The sequence below is a fragment of the Gymnoscopelus microlampas genome (assembly GCF_963454915.1).
Source record: "Gymnoscopelus microlampas genome assembly, chromosome: 5".
Taxonomy (NCBI): domain Eukaryota; kingdom Metazoa; phylum Chordata; class Actinopteri; order Myctophiformes; family Myctophidae; genus Gymnoscopelus; species Gymnoscopelus microlampas.
Genome location: NC_139942.1, coordinates 44,730,469 through 44,753,254, shown reverse-complemented (window position 1 = coordinate 44,753,254; position 22,786 = coordinate 44,730,469). Strand labels below are relative to the sequence as shown.

General features: G+C 42.6%; 1 protein-coding gene across 2 annotated transcripts in view; it reads left to right on the top strand.

The window, feature by feature from the left end:
• LOC311045296 (DNA ligase 1-like) overlaps positions 1-22,786 on the top strand; it is a 108,383-nt gene that overhangs the window by 55,952 nt on the left and 29,645 nt on the right. For both annotated transcript variants that reach the window (XM_084057114.1, XM_084057113.1), the window contains 4 exons: positions 1,231-1,302; positions 2,377-2,521; positions 6,874-6,956; positions 14,151-14,303. In XM_084057114.1, coding sequence (XP_083913240.1) covers positions 1,231-1,302; positions 2,377-2,521; positions 6,874-6,956; positions 14,151-14,303 — 453 coding nt within the window. The remainder of the gene's footprint in view (positions 1-1,230; positions 1,303-2,376; positions 2,522-6,873; positions 6,957-14,150; positions 14,304-22,786) is intronic.

Here is a 22,786-nt window from a genome sequence, read left to right as displayed (position 1 = left end):
AGAGCTATGGACCCCCATTTAATGTCATTTATATCTCTGGGACCCCAATTTATATCGTAAAATCAATGTTAATTTAACTCAGAGTTACAGACCCATAAGGGTCCATTTGGTTCCATTTGTACACTCAGTTACAGACCCATAAGGGTCCATTTGGTTCCATTTGTACACTCTCAGTTACAGACCCATAAGGGTCCAGTTGGTTCCATTTGTACACTCTCGGAGTTACAGACCCATAAGGGTCCATTTGGTTCCATTTGTACACTCAGAGACAGAGTTACTGTACATACCCATAAGGGTCCATTTGGTTCCTTTGGTACACTCTCAGAGTTGCAGGCCCATAAGGGTCCATTTGGTTCCTCACTACTATCCATCATTTAGCCGGGGACCCCCTGGAACTCCCTCACGGACCCCTGGGGGTCCCCCGGACCCCACTTTGAGAACCAATGTTGTACAGTACCTGCTTTTGTTGTGCTGTTGAACACACACAAAGCGGGATAAATGTGTAAAGAGGAACAACGTGCGGGGTAAAGAAGAATGGGGGGGGGGGTGGTGTGGGGGCGATGCTCACTGCTGAAGATAAATGGTTGTAAATCAAAGCGGGGTTCGTTTTTTTTTCTTTGTACCAATTCCCAAGGTTGTTTGTGAATTAAACGCACGTTATTTGCATATCGTCTCTGTCGTGTGGAAACCTCATACTGTACGTCCACAACGGTTTACTTTTCAGGATTCAAATTCAAAAGTAGCAGATCTACAAGCTCGAAACGCGTCGCTTCGCGCCGCGTTTCGAGCTTGTAGATCTACTACTTTTGATGCTTTTGTTTGACGCTGTAGTGTGATCAAGTGGGGTGTTAATTTACGGGAAAAAAAACACATAAAAAGTTAGAATTTGGAGATAAGAGGTTTTTTTTTCTTAATGTTTTTATCCCACGATTTATGTTACCCATTTTTTTTCACCCATTGCCAATGCCTATAAGCTGTAATCCTGGGCGCTACTCTCCCTCTGCCAGCCTGGGGAGAGATGAGAGGTTTCTGCACGATATTACTGCAAAATGGAGATACTTGGCGTGTGCGACTGTGCACGTTAACATACAAACCCACGTGTGCGCGCGCACATCCTGCCTTGGTACTACTGTGTGTGGTGGTGTGGTGGTATATCCCTTGCATGTTTATTGTGTGTGTGTGGCTGTGCGTGCGCTCACGTGCACATCTCTTCTCTCTGTGTCCCCACAGGACGTGGACGCCTCGGAGATCAAAGTGCAAGTGTGCGTGTACGCCTTCGACGTGCTCTATCTGAACGGAGAGGTGAGAGAGGGAGAGAGAGAGAGGGGGAGAGAGAGGGGGAGGGAGAGGGAGAGATAGAGGGAGCCTTCTGGCAGCCGTGAAAATATTACCACGCCAATTACACGCCGTCCCCTCAGCCCAGCTGTGTGTGTGTGTGTGTGTACATGGACTTGCTTGCCCTCAACAACCCCCCTTCCCCACTTCTCTCCCTGCCCTGATACTAACCTGTTAAGACCGGGAATGCATCTGTGTTCTTTGGCTATTCAAAAATAGCCGATCTACAAGCTCATAGTGCGGCACCGAGTGCAGCGATATGAGCTTGTAGATCTGCTATCTTTTGCAAAATCATGGAAAATTTGTGTAAATCTTTGAATTTGAATATATATTTTTTTAAAGCGAACATTTTTAACTCAAATCTTTGCTTCTGGGGATTCTTCAAATGTCTTCAAACAGTTTTTTGAAAAAAACGTATGTTGCTGTTATATCAGTGGTTCTCAAACCTTTGTCATGTCCAAGGACCCCCCAGAAGCAAAGATTTGAGTTAAATATGTTTGCTTTAAAAAACTATATATATATATTCAAAGATTTGCACAAATCTTCCATGATTTCCCCCCCCAAAAAATAGCAGATCTACGGTACATGCTCTGAGTGATATCCCAAAGAAGATCTTAAAATGACACACAGATGCGTTCCCGCTCTTAATGGGCTAAACAATACATGTGAAGCCACGACTCACGGCCCCTAACTAGATAATGATTATGACGGCCGTTGTCATTCCAGAGGTGGTCACGGCTCGTGTGTGAGAGATAGACTGTGTGTGTGTGTGTGTGTGTGTGTGTGTGTGTGTGTGTGTGTGTGTGTGTGTGTGTGTGTGTGTGTGTGTGTGTGTGTGTGTGTGTGTGTGTGTGTGTGTGTGTGTGTGTGTGAGAGAGACAGAGACTGTGAGTATGCGTTTCATGCTCATAATGATTGCAGTGCTCCAAGCTATGACTAGGAAATGATTGTGATGATGATATGCAATCTTGTGCTCTGTGTAACGGCGCGCGTGTGTGTGTGTGTGTGTGTGTGTGTGTGTGTGTGTGTGTGCGTGTGCAGTCATTGGTGCGTGAGCCCCTGTCGCGGCGCAGGGCTCTGCTCAGAGAGAGCTTCAGCGAGGTGGAAGGAGAGTTCGTGTTCGCCCGATATATCGACTCAGACAACACAGACGCCATCGCTGAGTTCCTGGAGCAGTCTGTACGAGGTGTGTGTGTGTACTGTGTGTACTGTGTGTGTGTGTGTGTGTGTTTCACAGATGTGCTGTCATTTATGTATGTGCCCTGAATTTGTCTGGGAGTTGTTTGTGAACCTTTTTATCTTTGTGTGTGTGTCCTAAACGTGTGTGTGGGACTGTGGGTGCACACTCACTCACGTGTTATTGACAAAGTTGAGTACCTGGTCCTTTGCCTGCTTGTATTATTCGATGTGAGCAATGATTTATTTTGCACTTTATGTTTGAAACAAATCTCAAAGTGCTACAGTTCATAATAAAAACTGTTTAAAAAAGACAAAACAGCAAAAAAGACATTTAAAAAATCCTTAACCCATTAACTCATTCACTGCCAGAATAAATAAATGAATAAATAAACAATCCACTGCCAGCGATTATTTCGATTTTCTTACCTTTTCAAGTAGTCACAGAATATTTATCTCCTGTGTGATCGATCCCCTGATGGTTGCTAATCACGGAGGGTTTCACTGTGCTTCCGCGAAAAAAAAAGTGGAAAATAGCATGTCTTGCCAAAAATACATAGTAAAAACACAGGAGCAGAGATAACAGGCGATTTCCCAAATACTTTAACCGGGAAGTGAATGGAGCAGTACATCTTTGGATCACGTTATCTCCTGGTTCTTTTGTTTTTTTTAAAGCTAACATTTTTAACTCAAATCATCCCCAGAAGCAAAGATTTGAGTTACAAATGTTCTATGATCTACGCCAACTGGTGCTTTTTCCTTTTTTTCGAAAAAAAAGTTCACACGGACTATTTCATTGTAACACCACAGGAAACGGAATTATTCGGGATCCGGTTTTGCCGATCCCGTCGGCCCCCATTCTAAAGCGCACACTAAAACGCCATTTTCTCGTTTGTAGTTTTTCTCCTCGCTGATCACTGTTTAACATAAACCGTTCTAACTATAACATGGACGCACCGTTTGACACCTGGTCTTCACTGGTAGAATCAGGGAGATGTCCGCGATGTATACAAACAGTGCACAGCTCAATCTTAAGGATTTTAACACGGTCTATGGCGACGTCAAAAAAACAAAAAAACAACAATAAAACGTTGGCACTGGTGAGTACATTATCTTGCTACCATAATTGACGGCCACAGTCATGGAGTGTACACGAGTGTATGTGCTCAATTGCCAAGCAGACACATGGCCCAACTAACTCCACATTTTCCCCCAAAATTCCTCAATATTCTGCCTGTGACACCAGCTGCTTCGCATCCCATCACTGTACTTGCAGGATGTACAATTAATATCAAACGCATTATGCTCCAATACTTATGCAAATCACTTCGCCAACACAAAATTCACGTCCGGGTGTTTCTTTTCACCAGCCAATCACCTTTCACGTTGCCACGTCCGTTGCCACGTCGCGCTGACGTACGCTAAACAAGCGCTGCCGTGCGCACAATGCAAACGAGCCCAAAGGCGCGCAAAAATAAGCCGACCATTGCTTAGACACAAAGTCAGACCTGGCAACGCAGCCTACGCCAATCATGTGTGAGAGATCTACAAGCTATGGGTCAGAGACGCCACCGTATCTTAGCAAGCTCACTCTCATTGGTCGTGTCACGCTAAGAGCAGTCTCCAGACAATGGCATCGCAGACAGCTTGCTGTTACTGCTGTAGCCATCACAGTGATCACAGGCACTTGCAGCACGACGGACAGGGCGCTGTGATAGCTGCCATGTCGCTAACGCTAACGTGGTTGTCATGCCTGCAGCGGCTGTGCAATCACTTTGTCAACAATGCACGTTTGTGTGGTGAATGTCAATATTGCTGCTCAGTTCGTCCATTGTAGATGGTGTATGTTTGTGTGTGTCTTCTGGAGAACTATGTAGCTCCACAGCAACTACAGTAACTAACGTAATGGCAGAACCGCCCCGTGCAACGCATGTTAGGCTGGATTATGGTCATGTAGTAATTTCAGATAATTTCGCTCCGATTAGAGCAGTGCTTATCAACCCTTTCACGCCGCCCCCCCCCCCCCCCTTTGTAAACTTGTAGATCGGCTATTTTCTACATGATTGCCTCTTTCTTACATTCTTTGCCAATGTGGCCCATGTTTTCATAGTATAGTTTGTTGACTACTTCTGTTGCAGAAATGGCCATTTCCTTTACTTTCGTTTTTTTATTGTCTCCGCCAGGCCGAAAGGCATGGCGCAAGACTATGTTTCACCCCCTGTCCGTCCGTCCGTCTGTGATAGCTAATCTCTCACATCGTTGACTTGATCGCAGCAAAATAACAGCCCGATGTGGAGAGTCAGTGAGAGCTGGATAAACGAGGTAAAATGTGTCAAAAGGAGTCTGTACGGCTGTCGATAAATGAACACATGACGTCGGTGGGAGAGGACATATTGTGTCTTTTGGACAAACAGCAGCGTGGTGCTGATGTTTGTTGTGTGAAGCAGCTTAATGTCAGAGTGTTTGTGTTGGAGCGCCTCAGTGCGGCTGCAGAGTTCATGTGCAACCTCTTCCAGAGAGACACAGAGACACTAGAAACTCTGCTGGGGAAAAAAAACACTGCTGGGCATTGACTTTCATATGGACATTGATCTACACACTGCAGGTATATCTGCTACACACACAACATCAAACTACACACTGCAGGTATGATGCAGCGTTTGCATTACAGCCAGCATGCCAGCGTAGTTCCCATATGGTTTCAAGGTGGGCTAAACCATATGGACCCCATGTCAGCAATGTCAGCGGCATCCACTTCAGTCCCAACTGCGATGCCCATGCAGGCTATAAGTAGCTTCTACCTGGCCCTTAGGTGGGCCCCAACTAGCCATGTTTATGTGGGACCAAGGCGGGTCCTAACTGGGTTTGCCCATGCAGGCTTTAACTGGGTTCTACCTGGGCCCTAGGTGTACCCTAACCAACCACAGTGCAGTGCCCATCGCTCCAATTGTTGTGACGTCAGGGCTCTCAATACTGCACATTGGTGGAGGAGGAGGGGCCGCAGGGCGACCGCACACATCGCTGAACCAATGGTAGCCCACGGATGTTTCCTCTGGGGATTTACAATCTGCCCCTCTATGCCACATATCATCCGCACTACAGGGTCTTCACTGACCGAGCCACGGCCCCACTGACCCTCATGACGCTACGCCACTTATATGAGTTGCCAAGTGGCCGCGGGCGCAACGTGGGCGTGGCCGCGGGCTAGACGCGAGCCCCCGCGTAGCGGGGGCGAGCTTCTAGTAAGATTAACCTCTGGCATGGAATGTGTTAATGGGTTAAAATCAAATTGCATAAGACCTAGGGAGTTAAAAAAAAACAGAAAAGCTAACTGAATGCTTTGTTTAAAAGGAAAGTGTTTAGTCCTCTTGTTGAAAACAAACAGCAGACTGAGCTCTCAGATGGTCAGAGAGTGAGTGAGCTCCACAGTGACCATTTAGTGGCAATAGCTCGCACTAATTGGTCAGCCGCCGCTCGTGCCGCACGATTGGTTAGCTTGCTGATTGGTTTATTGTTGGGTTGGCTCCCCGTATCAGCCCTGGGTCTGATATGGCAGCTAGCTGAAAAAAACAATCAGTGCAAGCTTATTATCACCCCCTCACCCAGAACACTATGTGATAATGGTCTTTTACAGTGGTGGAAAAAGTACTCAAATGTTTTACTTAAGTAAAAGTATCAATACTGCAATGTAGAAGTACTCTGTTACAAGTAAAAGTCAGGAATTAGAAATTTACTTGAGCAAAAGTACAAACGTATTGGCATCAAAATGTTCTTAAAGTACCAAAAGTGTAGTAAAGTACAAACATTTTAGAAAATAGCAGATCTAAAAGCTGACACGTTGTGAGCTTGTAGATCGGCTATTTTCGGCTATTTTCGAATAGCCTAGGTATAAATGGGGCTAAAGTGGTTAATGCAGTACGTTTTATAATGTAATATATCTATATCTGCAAAGTAACTAGTAACTAAAGTTTTCAAATAATTGTAGTGGAGTAAAAGTACAATATTTGCCTCTGAGATGTAGTGGAGTAGAAGTAAAAGTATAGACAATTGGAAATACTCCGGTAAAGTAAAAGTACCTCAAAAGTGTACTTAAGTACAGCACTTCAGTAAATGTACTTAGTTACTTTACACCACTGGTCTTTTATATGCTGGGTGTGTATTTGTGAGAGATTGTGAGAATCACATGCTTTTGATTGGTGTCTGTGTTTAAAGACAAAAAAATGTTCCAACGTGTATCATGTAAGATAATCTCTTCATTTCCTCTCTGCTTCACCAAGGATCACGTCTTCCTGCTTATAACATCAATGTGTGTGTGTGTGTGTGTGTGTGTGTGTGTGTGTGTGTGTGTGTGTGTGTGTGCAGACTCGTGTGAGGGTCTGATGGTCAAGACCCTGGAGAAGGATGCCACCTATGAAATTGCCAAGCGCTCTCATAACTGGCTCAAGGTAAGAGGAGGCCATTCCTGTGCCAACGGCAATAATCCACATCACACTCTTTAAGCAACGCACACACACGTCGCACACCCCCACATATGCGCGCACACCCCCACGTATGTTCACACACACACACACACACACACACACACACACACACACACACACACACACACACACACACACACACACACACACACACACACACACACACACAGCCCTTGTAAAAACACACACACAAACTCTTCCTAAACAACAAGCGCACACAGAAATTTCAGCACACAGATTTTTTTTGTGTGTGTGTAAACAGGTTGGTGCCTTGCATGGTTTCTTTCTTTGATCTCAAGATTTCAGATGCAATTATCGCCGGGCGGAGCGGGTCAACACGAAAAAAGAAAAAGCCCACTCCCCCACCTCTGTCTTTTTACGTGCCGGGTCATTGATTTATATATTGTTTTGCCGGGCGGGTTGGGCTCTGTGGCGGGGCGGGCGGGTTATGAAAGAAAAACCTGACCCGTGCATCACTAGTGCCTACGTGGGCAGGCTCACAACGTGCATCTACACTCTGCTTGGAATGAAACGGTGTCAAACATCACTTTGGTTCAATGTGGTAGATGGATGACAATACTGAGCGATTGAGCATTAATAATTAATTAACGATCTGGGCCAGATGATCCATACAAATGTTTTGCCTTGGGCAAATGCCGAGTGGCATCAACCAATTTGCAAATTTAGCTTTTATTCATAATTATCTTTTTAACTCTTATAAATAAGAACATGACTAGTAATAACTATATAACAGAGATGCTGTTTTGCATCTCAGCACCACGTAGACTAGTGAGAGAGAGATTCTTTATTTCATTAAATAGCCTACACTTCATTTCTGATAGGAATTATGTCGTCTCCTTTTTGAAGACTTCCATGAACCCAACCCTTCTGGTTTGCTTCCTCTTTCTCTGCAGTCTGCACACTGAACTGCTGTTCTTTATATGTAGATCAGTAACAGGTCCTAAATATCCATGTTGGGGCTCTGATGTAGAGCAGTGGTTCTCCAACTTTTTCATGTCAAGGACCCCCACATTGACACGTATTAGCCCAGTGGACCCCCATTTGAAAAGATATGCCAGGGACCCCCATAAGAGAGCTCTAGCAGTGATTCTCGACCATTTTCATTTCAAGGACCCCCAGTTTGACATGCATTAGGCCGGGCTACGGACCACCATTTATTGGCATTTCTATCTCTGGGACCCCAAACTATATTGTAAAATCAATGTTAATTTAACTCTGAGAGTGTATAAATGGAGCCAAATGGACCCTAACGGGTCCGTTAGGGTCCATTTGGCTCCATTTATACACTCTCAGAGTTACAGACCCATAAGGTTTGGTTCATAACTATCCATCATTCAGCTGGGGACCCCCTGGAACTCCCTCAAGGACCCCTGGGAGTCCCCGGACCCCACTTTGAGAACCAATCATGTAGAGCATGCGGCACACATGCTTTAATTACATAGCTGTTTTAACCCATTCAATCAGGGAACGCATCTGTGTCATTTTAGATTTTAGCTGTAACCATTATTTTATACTTTGGGCTATTCAAAAATAGCAGATCTGCTATTTTTGAATAGTCCAAAGAAATAAAAAAGTACACAGATGCGTTCCCGGATTGAATGGGTTAAATAAAGCGCTGGTTCTCAAGCCTTTTTATGTCAAGCACTCCAAATGAATATGGATATGGCCACAGACCCCCATATACAGTACATATATGGAGCTTTTTGCTACTTTTGTGTGACACTGTAGTGTGACAAAGTACGGCATGAACTTACAAAATAACATAAAAAGTTCCAATTCCGAGAGAAGAGATTTCTGCCCGACAGCAACGATGTCAACGATGGGGTGTCGGATTATTCAGTAGCTAGTGTCTGGCAAAAAAACATCACTAGATGTCTCTTGTGGGACATAAACAAGGACACACGTTACAGTGACTTTAGGAGAGGAGGTGTGATTCTGAACTGCACGGTGCATGGCCCAACAAATAGGCTATGCCTGCAGCAGCAGCACAGAGTTGGAAGTCAGATCCTCAATAGTACAGTGAGGTACAGTAAACAGACACACAGTGTCTACAGTCCCACCTCACGTCTTCCACTTGATGTTTTTCAGTGAGCGGTTAGCTTGTGTTTTTCTCCCCCGTCTTCCAGACATCATTATATGGCTGAACAGAGAGAATATCTCTCTCTTCTCCACCAAGCACAAGCATCTCCATGCCTCACAGCTCTAACAGGCAGCAGTGTCTCTGGAGCGGGACAACGCTAGCAGTGAGAGAGAAGAGGGAAGGGGGTACTGGAGCAGAAGGGCATTTAATCCGTTGACACCGGGAAACGCATCTGTGTGTCATTTCTTTGGGCCATTTAAAAATAGCAGATATACCAAGCTCATAGCGCGGCACCGAGTGCCGCGCTATGAGCTTGTATATCTGATATTTTTTTGAAAAATCGTGAAAATGTGTGCAAATCTTGTGACTATATAGATATTTTTTTAAAGCTAACATTTGTAACTGTCAAATGTCTTCATTTTTCTGAAAAAAACATTGTTGCTATATCAGTGGTGCTCCAACTTTTCCATGTCAAGGACCACCCAAAATAATATGTATTGGGCCGCGGACCCCCCCATATCAAAATATGTTGTTCCAGGGACCCCCCCAGAAGCACAGATCGGAGATTTTTTTTTCTCGTTTTAAAACGTGTGTGTGTGTGTGTGTGTGTGTATTTTTTTTCTTCAAAGATCTGCAGAAACTTTCCACGATAAAAGAAATAGCAGTTCTACAAGCTCATAGCAGAGCACATATGAGCTTATATATCTGCTATTTTTTTAAATTGCCAAAGACATCTTAAAATGACACACAGATGAGTTCCCGGTCTTAACGGATTAAAGCCTTTTTTTTATTTCATGGCAGGTGCAGACTTAACGTTGCAACATTACGTCTTCATCAGAGACCCAGACAGAGTTTTTGTGTCCCATCCTGATGTAGATGGAATATTGAATAGTTAGGCGTCTGCACCTGCCATGAAAAAAGAAAGAAAACACTTTTAACTGCCCGTCTGCTCCACTAGTTTTTCTACTTGTAATTATATCGCTTTTGGCATTGTGTGTGCTGGTGTTCTGGTGATGCCAGAAGACGTGCGGACATGAGCTAATCCGTTTCCTAAACAGAAAACCGTTCACTTTTCTTCCAACCTTGCCCATTTTTGCATTGGCTATTCAAAAATAGCAGATCTACTGTATAAGCTCACAGCACATCACTTTGTGCCGCGCTGCGAGCTTGTACATCTGCTATTTTAGACATTTTTAGAAAAATCTTGAAAGTGTTGTGAAAAATGTTGACAAATCTTCTCCTTGCGTTGGGGGGGGGGTGGTCCCTGGTACAAAACATTTCCAGACGGGGGTCCGCAGCCAAATATATATCCATTGGCTCTGCAAAGTTTGATAACTAGTGATTTGGAAGTCATTTGTAGAATCGGCCTCAGGTCTTAACTCATTGAGTGCCACAATCCGTCAAATCCGTCACGTGGCCTGACGCCCAGAGCGCCACAATCCGTCAAATCCGTCATAAAAAAAAAATCAAAATACATTTTTTTTTTCAAAATAAAAGTTTTTTTTTTTTTTTTTGGAAAAACATGTTCAGAACCCAAGATATGATGATTTGAAGATTTGCTGCTCCATCCACTCCTTGTTTAACCTATAACTTAAAAAGGCTGTATCTCGCTTCCTAAGCACTTTTTTTTTACAATGAATTTTGGCTGTGGCACTCAGAACCAAAATTCCATTAACATGAATAAATAAGCTTGGCACTGAATGAGTTAATGGGTTAAATATCTGCAGGTGCACCTGGCTCTTGGAAGTGAAAGGGGAGACAACACTCGTTGGTTTAACCCATTAAGACCGGGAACGCATCTGTGTCATTTTAGATTTCTTTGGCTATTCAAAAATAGCAGCTTGTAGATCTGCTATTTTTAAAAATCTTCAGAAATTGTTCAAATCTTTCAATACATTTTTGTTTTTAAAGTGAACATTTGTAACTCAAATCTTTGCTTCTGGGGGATTCTACAAATGTCTTCTAAATCCTAACAGTTTTTTGAAAAAACGTTGCTATAATATCAGTGGTGCTCAAACTTTTTCATGTCAAGGGCCACTCAAAATGATATGCATTTGGCCGCGGACCCCCATCTCAAAAGATTTTGTTCCAGGGACCCCCATGAAGCAAATATTTGAGTTACAAATGTTCAAAAATAGCAGATCTACAAGCTCGTAGCGCGGCACTCGGTGCCGCGCTACGAGCTTGTAGATCTGCTATTTTTGAATAGCCAATGTGTAAAATAATGTTTTTTTTTAGCACAGATGCGTTCCAGGTCTTAATAGGTTAATGAATTCATCGGTGTTACGCCCCAAACACACCCATGGACTAATTCAGAGACTATAAATGCAACCTCTTTTGGCCCAGATTACACCGCGGACCACCAGGGGTTCTGTAATGGAGCCTTTTCTACGGCTGCCCGGAGGCTATGGAATAGCCTGCCGCTTAACATCAGAGCCCCCCAGTCCACCATAGACACCTTTAAATCATTACTGGAGACATATTTATTTTCTCTGGCCTTTTGAGCACACCTCAGGACCACCCTAGAGCCCACCTCACTGTTTTTCTGCTGTGTGTATTATTTTAATGTGCTGTATATTTTAGCTGTGTTACTGTTGTTCTCTTGCTGTGTTAACCCATTAAGACCAGGAACGCAAATATTTAGTTTGATTATAAGCGAACATAACTCAAATCTTTGCTTCTGGGGATTCTACAAATATCTTTTTATTATTTGTAAACGTACAGTATGTTGCTATACTGTATATCAGTGGTTCTCAAACTTTTCATGTCAAGGACCCCCAAAATGTATTTGTCTGCCTCCCCCCATCCCAATATGTTGTTCCAGGGACCCCCCCCAGAAACAAAGATTTACAAAGAGAGCGAAAGAGTTACAAATGTTCGCAAAAAAAAAAAGAATTCAACTTGCACAAATTTTCACGATTTTTCTAAAATAGCTATTTTCAAATAGCCAAATAAATCTAAAAACACTTGTTCTCTAGGTCTTGTATAACGCTTTGGTTTGGCTTCGGTCATTTTCTAAAATGTGCTTTTATAAATAACATTTGAGTTGAGTTGAGCGTTTAACTGGCAGAAGTGGAGTTGGACACGGCCCTAAGGCTTTTAGACCATGCTCCAAAGATCCCTTTAACCCATTAAGACCGGGAACGCATCTCTGTCCTTTTAAGATTTCTTTGGGCTATTCAAAAATAGCAGATATACAAGCTCATAGCGCGGCACCGAGTGCCGCGCTATGAGCCTGTAGATCTGCTATTTTTGAAAAAATCTTTTTGAACATTTGTGCAAATCTTTGAATTTATATATTTTTTTAAAGCAAACATTTGTAACTGTCAAATGTCTCAACAAATGTCTTCATTTTTCTGATAAAACTATTGTTGCTCTATCAGTGGTGCTCCAACTTTTCCATGTCAAGGACCCCCAATCCCAAAAAAGTATTTGGCTGCGGACCCCCCATCTCAAAATATGTTGTTCCAGGGACCCCCAGAAGCACAGATCAGAGTTTAAAAATGTTCGCTTAAAAACATATAGTATATATATATTATTATTATTATTTATTTTTTTCAAAGATCTGCACAAACTTTCCACGATTACATTTTTTTTTTTGATCTACAAGCTCATATCTGCTATTTTTTGAATAGCCCAAAGAAATCTTAAAATGACACAGATGCGTTCCCGGTCTTAACGGGTTAAATGGGGCCCCACAGTGTTGCACACATTGCGCACCAGTGAACAACACGTATACTCGCTCACCCGCTCACACTGTCGACGCACGTATGAAAACACGCACGAGCGCGCGCGCGCAAACAGTGCCGGTTGAAAATCATTTCCCCTTTTTTTCTCTACACTGTGACAGGATCACAGCGGTTTTGAGAATCTCATCAGGCGCTCGTGTTACTTTCCAGGCGTACAGAACAACAATAGCTACCGTCAGATTGGTTGAATGGCGCTGACATGTTGTCTGCTGGAGTGGAGACAAAGTCATGAAACGGAGCCAAATTTTTCGCTGCAATTGGAAAGAAGCTGGTAGCAATCTGTCATGATTTACACCCTGCTCTGGCTCCCCCTCTCTCTAGATCTAACACACAGTCGTATACCAGATCTCACGCCGTTTATGACACAAAACGAGTACACACACACACACACACACACACACACACACACACACACACACACACACACACACACACACACACACACACACACACACACACACACACACGTTTGTACTACCATACATCAACGTTTTAGGGCGGATTTTTTTCAACTCAAAATACTCAAGCCTGAGTTGTACTTGTGTTGTGTGCCGGTGACGCGCACTGAAACCCCCCCCCCAGATCTACAAGATCACGTTGCGATGCAAGCGTGTAGATCAGCTATTTTCTGTGCACGGCAGCGGCACACAACTATGTATAAATGGGTGATAACTACAGTATAACCCCCCCTAAACCTCACCTCTACATGCCTAACCCTAACCTGAATCTTCTCCTTGTAAGCTTAACTCTAAAAATAATGTAAAAATCACACCCAGTGTGAAGTGAGCGGTGTGGTCATCACAGTGATGGAAGCTCACTTTAAAAAAAAAAGTTTTTTTAAAAGTGCATAGTCCTATTTATAGGTTATTAATTTCATCATGTGTCTCTCTAGCCAATCACAGTGCTGAATAGAGTCAGCCAATAGAGTCAGCCAATCACAGTACAGCTAGGGGTGTACTAATGTAGAGGGATGTGCTATTATGAGCCAATCACAGTACAGCGAAGGGTGTGTACTAATGAGGTGTCCCAACCCCACTTATAGGAGCGGCTACGCTGCAAAAAAAAAACAGGAAAATTGTCCTCACAATGTCTATTTCTCAAATTCTACTATACTTGTGGGGACATTTGATTGTGTACACACACACACACACACACACACACACACACACACACACACACACTCCAATAGACACTAGACAAGTGGATACACACACATTAACCTGAGATGTCCTTCTCTGTCTCTCACCAACTCCCTCGTAATCTCTCTCTGTCTCTCTGTCTGTCTGTCACCCCCCCTCCCTCTTCCAGTTGAAGAAGGACTACCTGGAGGGCGTGGGGGACACCATGGACCTGTGTGTGATAGGAGCCTACCTGGGGAAGGGCAAGAGGACAGGGACCTACGGAGGCTTCCTGCTGGCCTGCTACGACGAGGATAATGAAGAGTTCCAGTCCATCTGCAAGGTGTGTGTGATACCAGTGGTTCTTCAAGTGGGGTCAGGGGTCTTTGAGGGGGTTACAGGGGGTCCCTCCCCAGCAAAATGTGTTAATATAGCATACAAATCTGTTTAACCACTTTAACCGTATATACAGTACATCAGCTATTTAAAAAAAAAATCATATGTTATGCAAAGGGTTTGAGAACCACAGTCTTATAGTGTTGGTTATTTTGCATGTTGTGTATTGTCTGAAATGTGTGTGTGTGTGTGTGTGTGTGTGTGTGTGTGTGTGTGTGTGTGTGTGTGTGTGTGTGTCTGCATTACGGCCGATCTACACCAGAGAATTTGCGCATACACGCGCATGTACGCTCACACACACTTTGCGGCCATAGCTGAGTGGTTAGTGAGCCCGCCTAGGGAGCCAGAGGCCCTGGTTGCCCCAGGTTCGATTCCAGGCCATCCCAGCATATGTGTCGATGAAATGAGATTTGTCCCTGAGCAAGACTCTTAACCCCTAATTGCTCACAGGTTCTCATTGGAAACAAGACCGCAAGGACTTTCATGAACGACCTGTTAAAAGGAATTATCCTTATCCTTTAGGTCCTATTTTAAAGTCTGCGTATGCGGGACTCGCGTATCCGCGCGCCTGATGTAGCTGGTATCATTGATGTCAATTGGATCTAAACAAACGCGTTGTACGCGCTTTGAAAAGTCTGGCGTAGATGCAGCGTTATTGGTTGTGTGTGTGTGTGTCCATTTCGACTTGGCATCCCTGTAATCGGGGGAAAACGCGTTGCTACCTGAGCTTGTCGATCTTCTATTTTCGCTGTCTTCGTACAACAAACTTTTAAAGTAGGGCTTAAGTAAGTGGTTAACCTTTTGTGTTTATGCTCGTCTGTGTGTGCAAGCAGCTAGAATTGCCTCAAAATGTGTGTGTATATATATATATATATATATATATATATATATATATATATATATATATATATATATATATATATATATATATATATATATATATATATATATATATATATATATATATATATATATATATATATATATATATCGTCTCTGTCCAAAAACTGTTACTTTGGGTGCATGTCTATGAATATAATACCCTTTAAAGCGGCCGGACAAAGCTTTGTTTTTCCGGGTGCCTGCTTTTTGCCATTACACGAGCCAAGGAGTGTGAACAATCATTGATAAGACTTCAATCACCTCCCCGTCCTGCACAATCCTTCAATCGTCCGTTTCTTTTCCCCTTCTGTTTGAACCCTGTAGTCATCTATGGGAGAGTTTCTTTTTTTTTTGCTGAGTGTGCATGTTCCTCTTTGTTCTTTGTGCTCACACACTCTCATTTACACCTGGATGCTGCCCAGTGAATCCAGTCTGCTGCTGCTACTGTTGGCTGTCGGAGCGGCTTCACTGGAGCCATCAGGGTTAAGCCATTCAGTCCGGGAACGCATCTGTGACACTGTTTTATACTTCTGGCTATTCAAAAATAGCAGATATACAAGCTCATAGTGCGGCACCGAGTGCCGCACTATGAGCTTGTAGATCTGCTATTTTTGAAAAATATATTTATTTACTTTTTGGACATTTTTGAATATATGTTTTTTAAAGCGTTTGTACATTTGTAAGTCAAATCTTTGCTTCAAACTAAATATTTTACAAATGTTCGCTTTGAAAAATATATATTCAAAGATTTGCACAAATCTTCATGATTTTTTTTTATTTTATTGTAGATCTACAAGCTCATAGAGTGGACCTATGAGCTTGTAGATCTGCTATTTAATTCAATATAATAAAAATCTAAAATGATACGGATGGTTTCCTGGATTGAATGGGTTAAGGCTGCTGCAATCCATTACTTTACTTTACTGAATACGTTATTTTAAACTTGGGATACACCGGGGGGGGGGGGTCATTTGAGGTTCCAGGGGATGGATGGCAATACAATTGCCACCGGACCCCCCTAGCATTTACATTTAACCAAAAAAAATCAGGTCTTTTTATTCATAATTTCCTCTTTTTTTTTGTGGCAGATTTATCAGATCGACACGCATAGACACTTGCTGTTCATGCTCTTCTCTTTGGATTAGACACAGCAGACTACATGAGATGGGATAAAGATAAGATCACAATGAAAGAAAGAGGATTTGGCATCAAAACGCATCTCGTCAAAATCTAGGATTTAAAGACGTGACAGACAAGAAAAGCTCTTTTTTTAAGATCTCAGAACCTGTTAGTGCCTCGTCGGTACCAAATACAAAGTAGTTGTAGAGTTTGTCAAATAAAATTCCATTTCAAATAGAGATTTCTTTTGAATAAACACTCAATTGTGAAAACCACTTTTAACTGGCTTCCTAATTAGGCGAACAAAAACAACAGAAAAATAACAGACTCCAAATTTGGGCAAGCTTTCAGCTCAATCAGAGCCCATTGACTTGCGTTATAAAATGAAAGTTTCATATCTCAAAAAGTATGATGTTCATGTGGTCCAGTGGTTGCGAGATTAAATCCAGAAGCCGAAGAAGCATCAATGATTCGTCCATACGCATGGCCTCACCCTACCCCACCCCACACCGCCCACTTGTGCCACGGTTTCCACTACAATGAAGTGGGTAGTCAAAGTGGTGTCAAAGTGGTACTAAACTGGTGCCTATTTTGACACCACTCCAGAGTAGGTCTGAGCTAGGCCAAACGGGGCCAAACACATCATAATGACTGATCACTGACGTTTTATTTAGACCAGGATATAGTTGTAATACATGGTAATAGATTATATTGTATTATAATCACTGTTATAATCTATTATAGTGTATTACAATTAGCATAGTTGTAATACATTATCATTTATTTTGTATTATAATCACAGTTATAAGGATCCATTTGGTTCATACCGAACCAAATGGTTCACCCACACGTGCACAGGTGATTTGTATACAGGACAGTTGGCCACTCACCTACATTACATTGTTAGACAAGAAGCAATGACGTCCACCAATGTTTACATTACAAATGAAATGAGTGTCAATGACCGGAGTCTGCTACTTATACCTGTGGATTTAAGAGGGTGTACTTTTGTGTTATGGAAACGGTAGATATTTTGATGTGGTGTGGTGCTTAAGCTGCATTGGAAAAGGGGCTTAAGTATACAAAATGTTATGCCTCAACTCAAATATGATTATTTTGGGGGGTCCCCAGTTCAAATATGATTATGTTGGGGGGTCGTGGCCTGAAAAGGTTGAGAACCACTGTTTTATACTATAGCAGCAGTGGTAATATCAACATAATATTAAAGTTAAAAATATAGTGAAAAATGCAAATAAGGCATGACCATGTGTACCGATAGACCCCTTAACAGACGACGTCACACTGATAAGAACCAGTATGCGTGCAACCAGTATGCGCTCAATGAAACCCATTCTGTCAGGTCTCGCTAGGACGCGCCTCACCAGCCAACACACAAGAGGGGGTTGGGGTGTGCTGAAACCAGTGCACCCCAAAACAACAGGTTGAGAATTGATTGCGTGAAACAATCACCTGTGCGTCCAGTCTCACTGTTGGTAAACAAATAATTGGTCTATACCTTGTGTAATATACATTGTGCGATGTTAGGTTAAGCAATTGAATTTATATACTGTAGGAATGGCTACAGTTCCTAGTGGCAACCCACATCATTTTTTTTATTTTGTTAGTTTTTTTCCTTTTTTTCCAGTCTTTTTTTTTCTTTTCTCCCTCAATCATTTTGCCTTCCGTCCATGTCCTTGTTTATGGCTCTAAACAGCCCGGCAGACATCCAACAGGGGCGTAAGGGCTCTCTCTCCCTATGGTACCCTCAGCTGAACGCACAGCCTTCTGAAGGACTGGCAGGCCCCCGAGAGCCTCTTGTTTCTATGCCAGACAGTGATACACCCTGCCAGTATAAGCTCTGGGTGGTAGCAGAGTGCAAGGACTTCTGTGTGACACCTTGAATGCACTTATCTGTCTAAAGGTAGTGCTGTCTAAAGGTAGTGCAGGTGCTGCTGCCTGGCCTTCTTCTTCTTTGGCACAGACTCTCCTGTGTGCATTCTCTCCAGGTCAAATCCTCTGTGATGTGCACGCCCAGTGGTGGAAAAAAGTACTCAATGTTTTACTTAACCCATTGAGACCTGAAGCCGATTCTACATGTCTCCTAAATCTCGACAGTTTTCTGAAAAAGGTTTGTTTCTATATCAGTGGTGCTCCATCTTTTTCATGTCAAGGACCCCCAAAATTATATGTATTTGGCCGCGGACCCCCATCAAAATCCAGGGACCCCCAGAAGCAAAGATTTGAGTTAAAAATGTTCGCATTAGAAATATATATATTCAAAGATTTGCACACATTTTCACGATTTTTCAAAAATAGCAGATCTACGAGCTCGTAGCGCGGCACTCGGTGCCGCGCTATGAGCTTGTATATCTGCTATTTTTGAATAGCCCAAAGTGTAAAATAATGCTTTTTAGCTCAAATCTAAAAATGACACAGTTCCAGGTCTTAATGGGTTAAAGGGACTACACGATGAATTTTAACTTTCCCTTTTTTGTGTGTTTTTGGTCTCCCCTACCTCTCTTCTATCCCAAAAAATACCCCAGTTTGAGCACTCAGGCTTTCACAGCATATCTGGAGGTTTTATGTAAATTGGTCTCAAAACAGGCCAAACTGATTTGGCTAGTTAGTTAGTTGGAATGAGTATATCTGAGGCTTGATTTAGGCTCAAACCTTTTGAAAAACGTTTGAGGGACACAAACAATATGATAATAAATAGTACCAAAAGTACTGAAAAATGTTTGAAAATGGCAGATCTACAAGCTTACAACGCATCGTGATGCGACGCGTTGTGAGCTTGTAGATCTGCTATTTTCAAATAGCCTGGGTATAAAATAGGGCTAAAGTGGTTAATGTATGTTTAATAATGTAATAATTTATATCTACAAAGTAACTAGTAACTAAAGTTTTCAAATAATTGTATTGGAGTAAACGGACAATATTTGCCTCTGAGATGTAGTGGAGTAGAAGTAAAAGTATAGACAATTGGAAATACTTCAGTAAAGTAAAAGTACATAAAACATTTCAAAAAGTACAGTACTTGAGTAAATGTACTTAGTTACTGGTCCTCCGTGATGTGCAGGCCCAGGTACTTGAAAGCTGCTCACTCTCTCCACCGGTGCCCCATCGATCGAGAGTGGCGTGTAAGATCTCTGCCTTATCTTGCATCATTTCCGTAGTTTTTCCCCGACGTTCAGGTAGAGGAAGGTTTCTTGGCAACCACTGCAACAGACTTTCCACCTCCTCCAGGGAGGGCCTCTCTTCATGGTTTGAGATTTGAAGGCCCACCTTCACCACTGTGTCGTCAGCCAACTTGACATTGATGTTGGAGCTGTTTGTGGCCACACACACAGTCAAGGGTGTAGCGATACAACAGAGGACTCAGTACACGCCCCTCTGGGGTAGAGTTCTCAACGGGCCTGAAAATTAAGGCCCGGCCCTAACTGGACCCTACTGGGCCAGCCTGAGGCTCGGCCTGGCCCGAAACAATTACCATACTTTTAGGACCGAAAACCCCCAAAGAACGAAAAGGAGTCATTGTGTGCTTAATGTCCTCAAAGTCACGTATCCAACACGCTTTAAACTGAGCCGATTGGACCTTCCGTTACAGAGATAATGGCCAAATCATCTTGAAAACGGACACTTTCGCCGATTTTCAATCGGTGATTTTCGCTTGAGTTTTGGCCATTGTCGCCCGTTTTTCTTTATATATAACACAGGCTAGGAAGGTAGGACGGCGACAAACTAGATACCTGAGTAAAGTTCACTTTGAGCTTCATCCAACACATCCACTGCCATTTCTGTCGACCTTACCTTTAGGCCGCTAGGGGCAGTTGAAATTTCTCAGTAAATATTCAAGTAAAGTAAAATTACCTCAAAATTGTACTTAAGTACAGTACTTGAGTAAATGCACTTCGTTACTTTAACCACTGGTGACTCTGCAAGACAGGGTATCTGTGTGTCTGTCTGGATTTAATCTCGCAACCACACTGTTTGACAGTTACCTGGGAGACTGCATCATCAGACAGCGATAGTGCGCCGTCATCCACAACATCACAGTTCTGCTCATCTCCTCCCGATTGGGGTTTAACCAGGCTTTCTCACGCTGCCTTGTAGACGGGCCGCTGCACTAAATGGAGTCACACAAAGTTGATTCAGATATATGTTTTAGGTTAAGCCATTTAGACCGGGAACGCATCTGTGTCATTTTATAGATTTCTTCGGGCTATTCAAAAAATAGCAGATATACACGCTCATAGCACGGCACCGAGTGCCGCGCTATGAGCTTGTAGATCTACTATTTTATATACAGTATCTATTTTTTTTTTGCGAACATTTGTAACTTATAGGGATTCTGCTTCTGGGAATTCTACAAATGTCTTCTGAATCTTAACAGTTTAAAAAAAAAACCTATGTTGCTATATCAGTGGTTCCCAAACTTTTTCATGGGACCCCCAAAATTATATGTATTTGACCACCGACCCCCATCTCAAAATATTTAGTTCCAGGGACCCCCAGAAGCAAAGATTTGAGTTAAAAATGTTTGCTTAAAACAATATATATTCAAAGATTCGCACACTTTTTCACGATTTTTCAAAAATAGCCAAAGTGTAAAATAATACTTTTTTGCTCAAATCTAAAAATGACACAGATGCGTTCCAGGTCTTAAAGGTTTAAGCTGAAACGAGCTGAAAACCTTTGGGTTTTCTAGCAATCTAAAAATCCCCGTTCAGAAATCCGACATGATCTACCGAGCATCGGAGCGGCAAGCTGCCGTGTCTGCTTGTCATTTTGGAGGAAAAACTACCGACCATACAAGTGAACGAACGGTCCCCCCGCGCTCCCCAATGGTTTGATTTTTATTTCCCGTTTCGTGTCAAGGAAAAGATAATCGTTTTCCGATGTTTACAACGGCACAGCTGAGCTTGCTCAGAAAGAATATCTATATACAGTACCAATAAAACGTCAGTTAATAATAAACCCAGGCTTTTATTTAAACCATAATGAATATTGCCTAACCTTATTAAAAACGAGGCCATCGAGTAAGATGTAAATTGGGAATCATTAATTTTTTCTCGCTCCAAAAGAGTGCGTTCTCAGCACCAACTACAGTGCAGAGAGAGAGTGTGCAGAGAGTGTGCGGTCTTTAAATGAAGTTTTACGGCATATTTTATTTGTTTACTTTGTAATGTGTACGTATGTAGATTACTTAACCACTTAAACCCTTTATACTTCGTTCACTGGGGTCCCCTAGGGGTCTGTACCTTCTTTGTCCCTCTGCACCAAATGTCTTCCAATAGCTGATCTACAAGCTCACAACGCATCGGATTTTGAGCTTGCCTTGTAGATGTTTCATTTTCTCATAATGTGCGCCTATTATGACATGCCCAGAATGGGGACCCCACAAATATACCTATACAACATAGATATTCAACTGGCGGCCCACGGGCCACGTGCGGCCCCGCGAGGAGCTTCCTTGTGGCCCCTGGCCATATTAAAAAAAAAATATGATTTAAAAAAAAAAAAAAATCATAATTATTATTTATGTAAATATATGTTCGTTTTTATGTTATCAAAGTTAAAACAGTACAAATTATTTATCCTTCATTAGTTCTTGAAAGGCCATCTTTCATTGTAACTTAACTTAGAACCTTAAATAGAACCGAATTAGACCGAATTAGACCCGAAAAAAGGTTGATTTATATTGGTCAAATAGAACCGAATTAGACCCGCATTAGACCGAATTAGACCCGAATTAGACCCGAAAAATTTAGACAATTATTAAAAAAAACGATAAAAAATATTTTGAATCGATTGGTTGTATATTGAAACAAATTTGCATCTTGATTATTCGATTCATCAAAAACAGTAACCGAACAGAACACCAGCTGAGAATGGAGAGTTGCAGTGTCACTACAAAATAAAGACAAAAACGATGAAGCGGGGCAAGGTTTGAAATGACAAGTGTTGTGGTTGGAACCCCACACACACACACAGTGTAGTAACGCCATGAGCACTCAGGTCTATGTGAGGAAGGAAAGGAAGGCTGCTATTTGTTTTCTAAATCGTCTCTCTGTGGGGTGGAAACCTCATACGTCCAAAACGGTTACGTTTCAAGATTGAAATTCAAAAGCGACAAAAGCAGCGGATCCGCGAGCTCGAAACGCGGCGCGTTTCGAGCTCGCGGATCCGCTGCTTTTGGACGCGTTCGTGTGACGCTGTAGTATGATCGAGTAGGGCGCTAATTGACGAAAAAACACAAAGTTAGAATGTCGAGATAAGAGGTTTATGCACAACGGCGTCGAAACCGTCCTTTGGCTCCTTGTTGCCTCTTTGCCTTTGCCGCTGCCTGCCTGCCTGTCTCCCAGTTAGGTGACTCTTTTGTCTGTGAGCGGGGGGAGGGGGGGGGGGGGGTCTCGGCGGGCTTGCGGT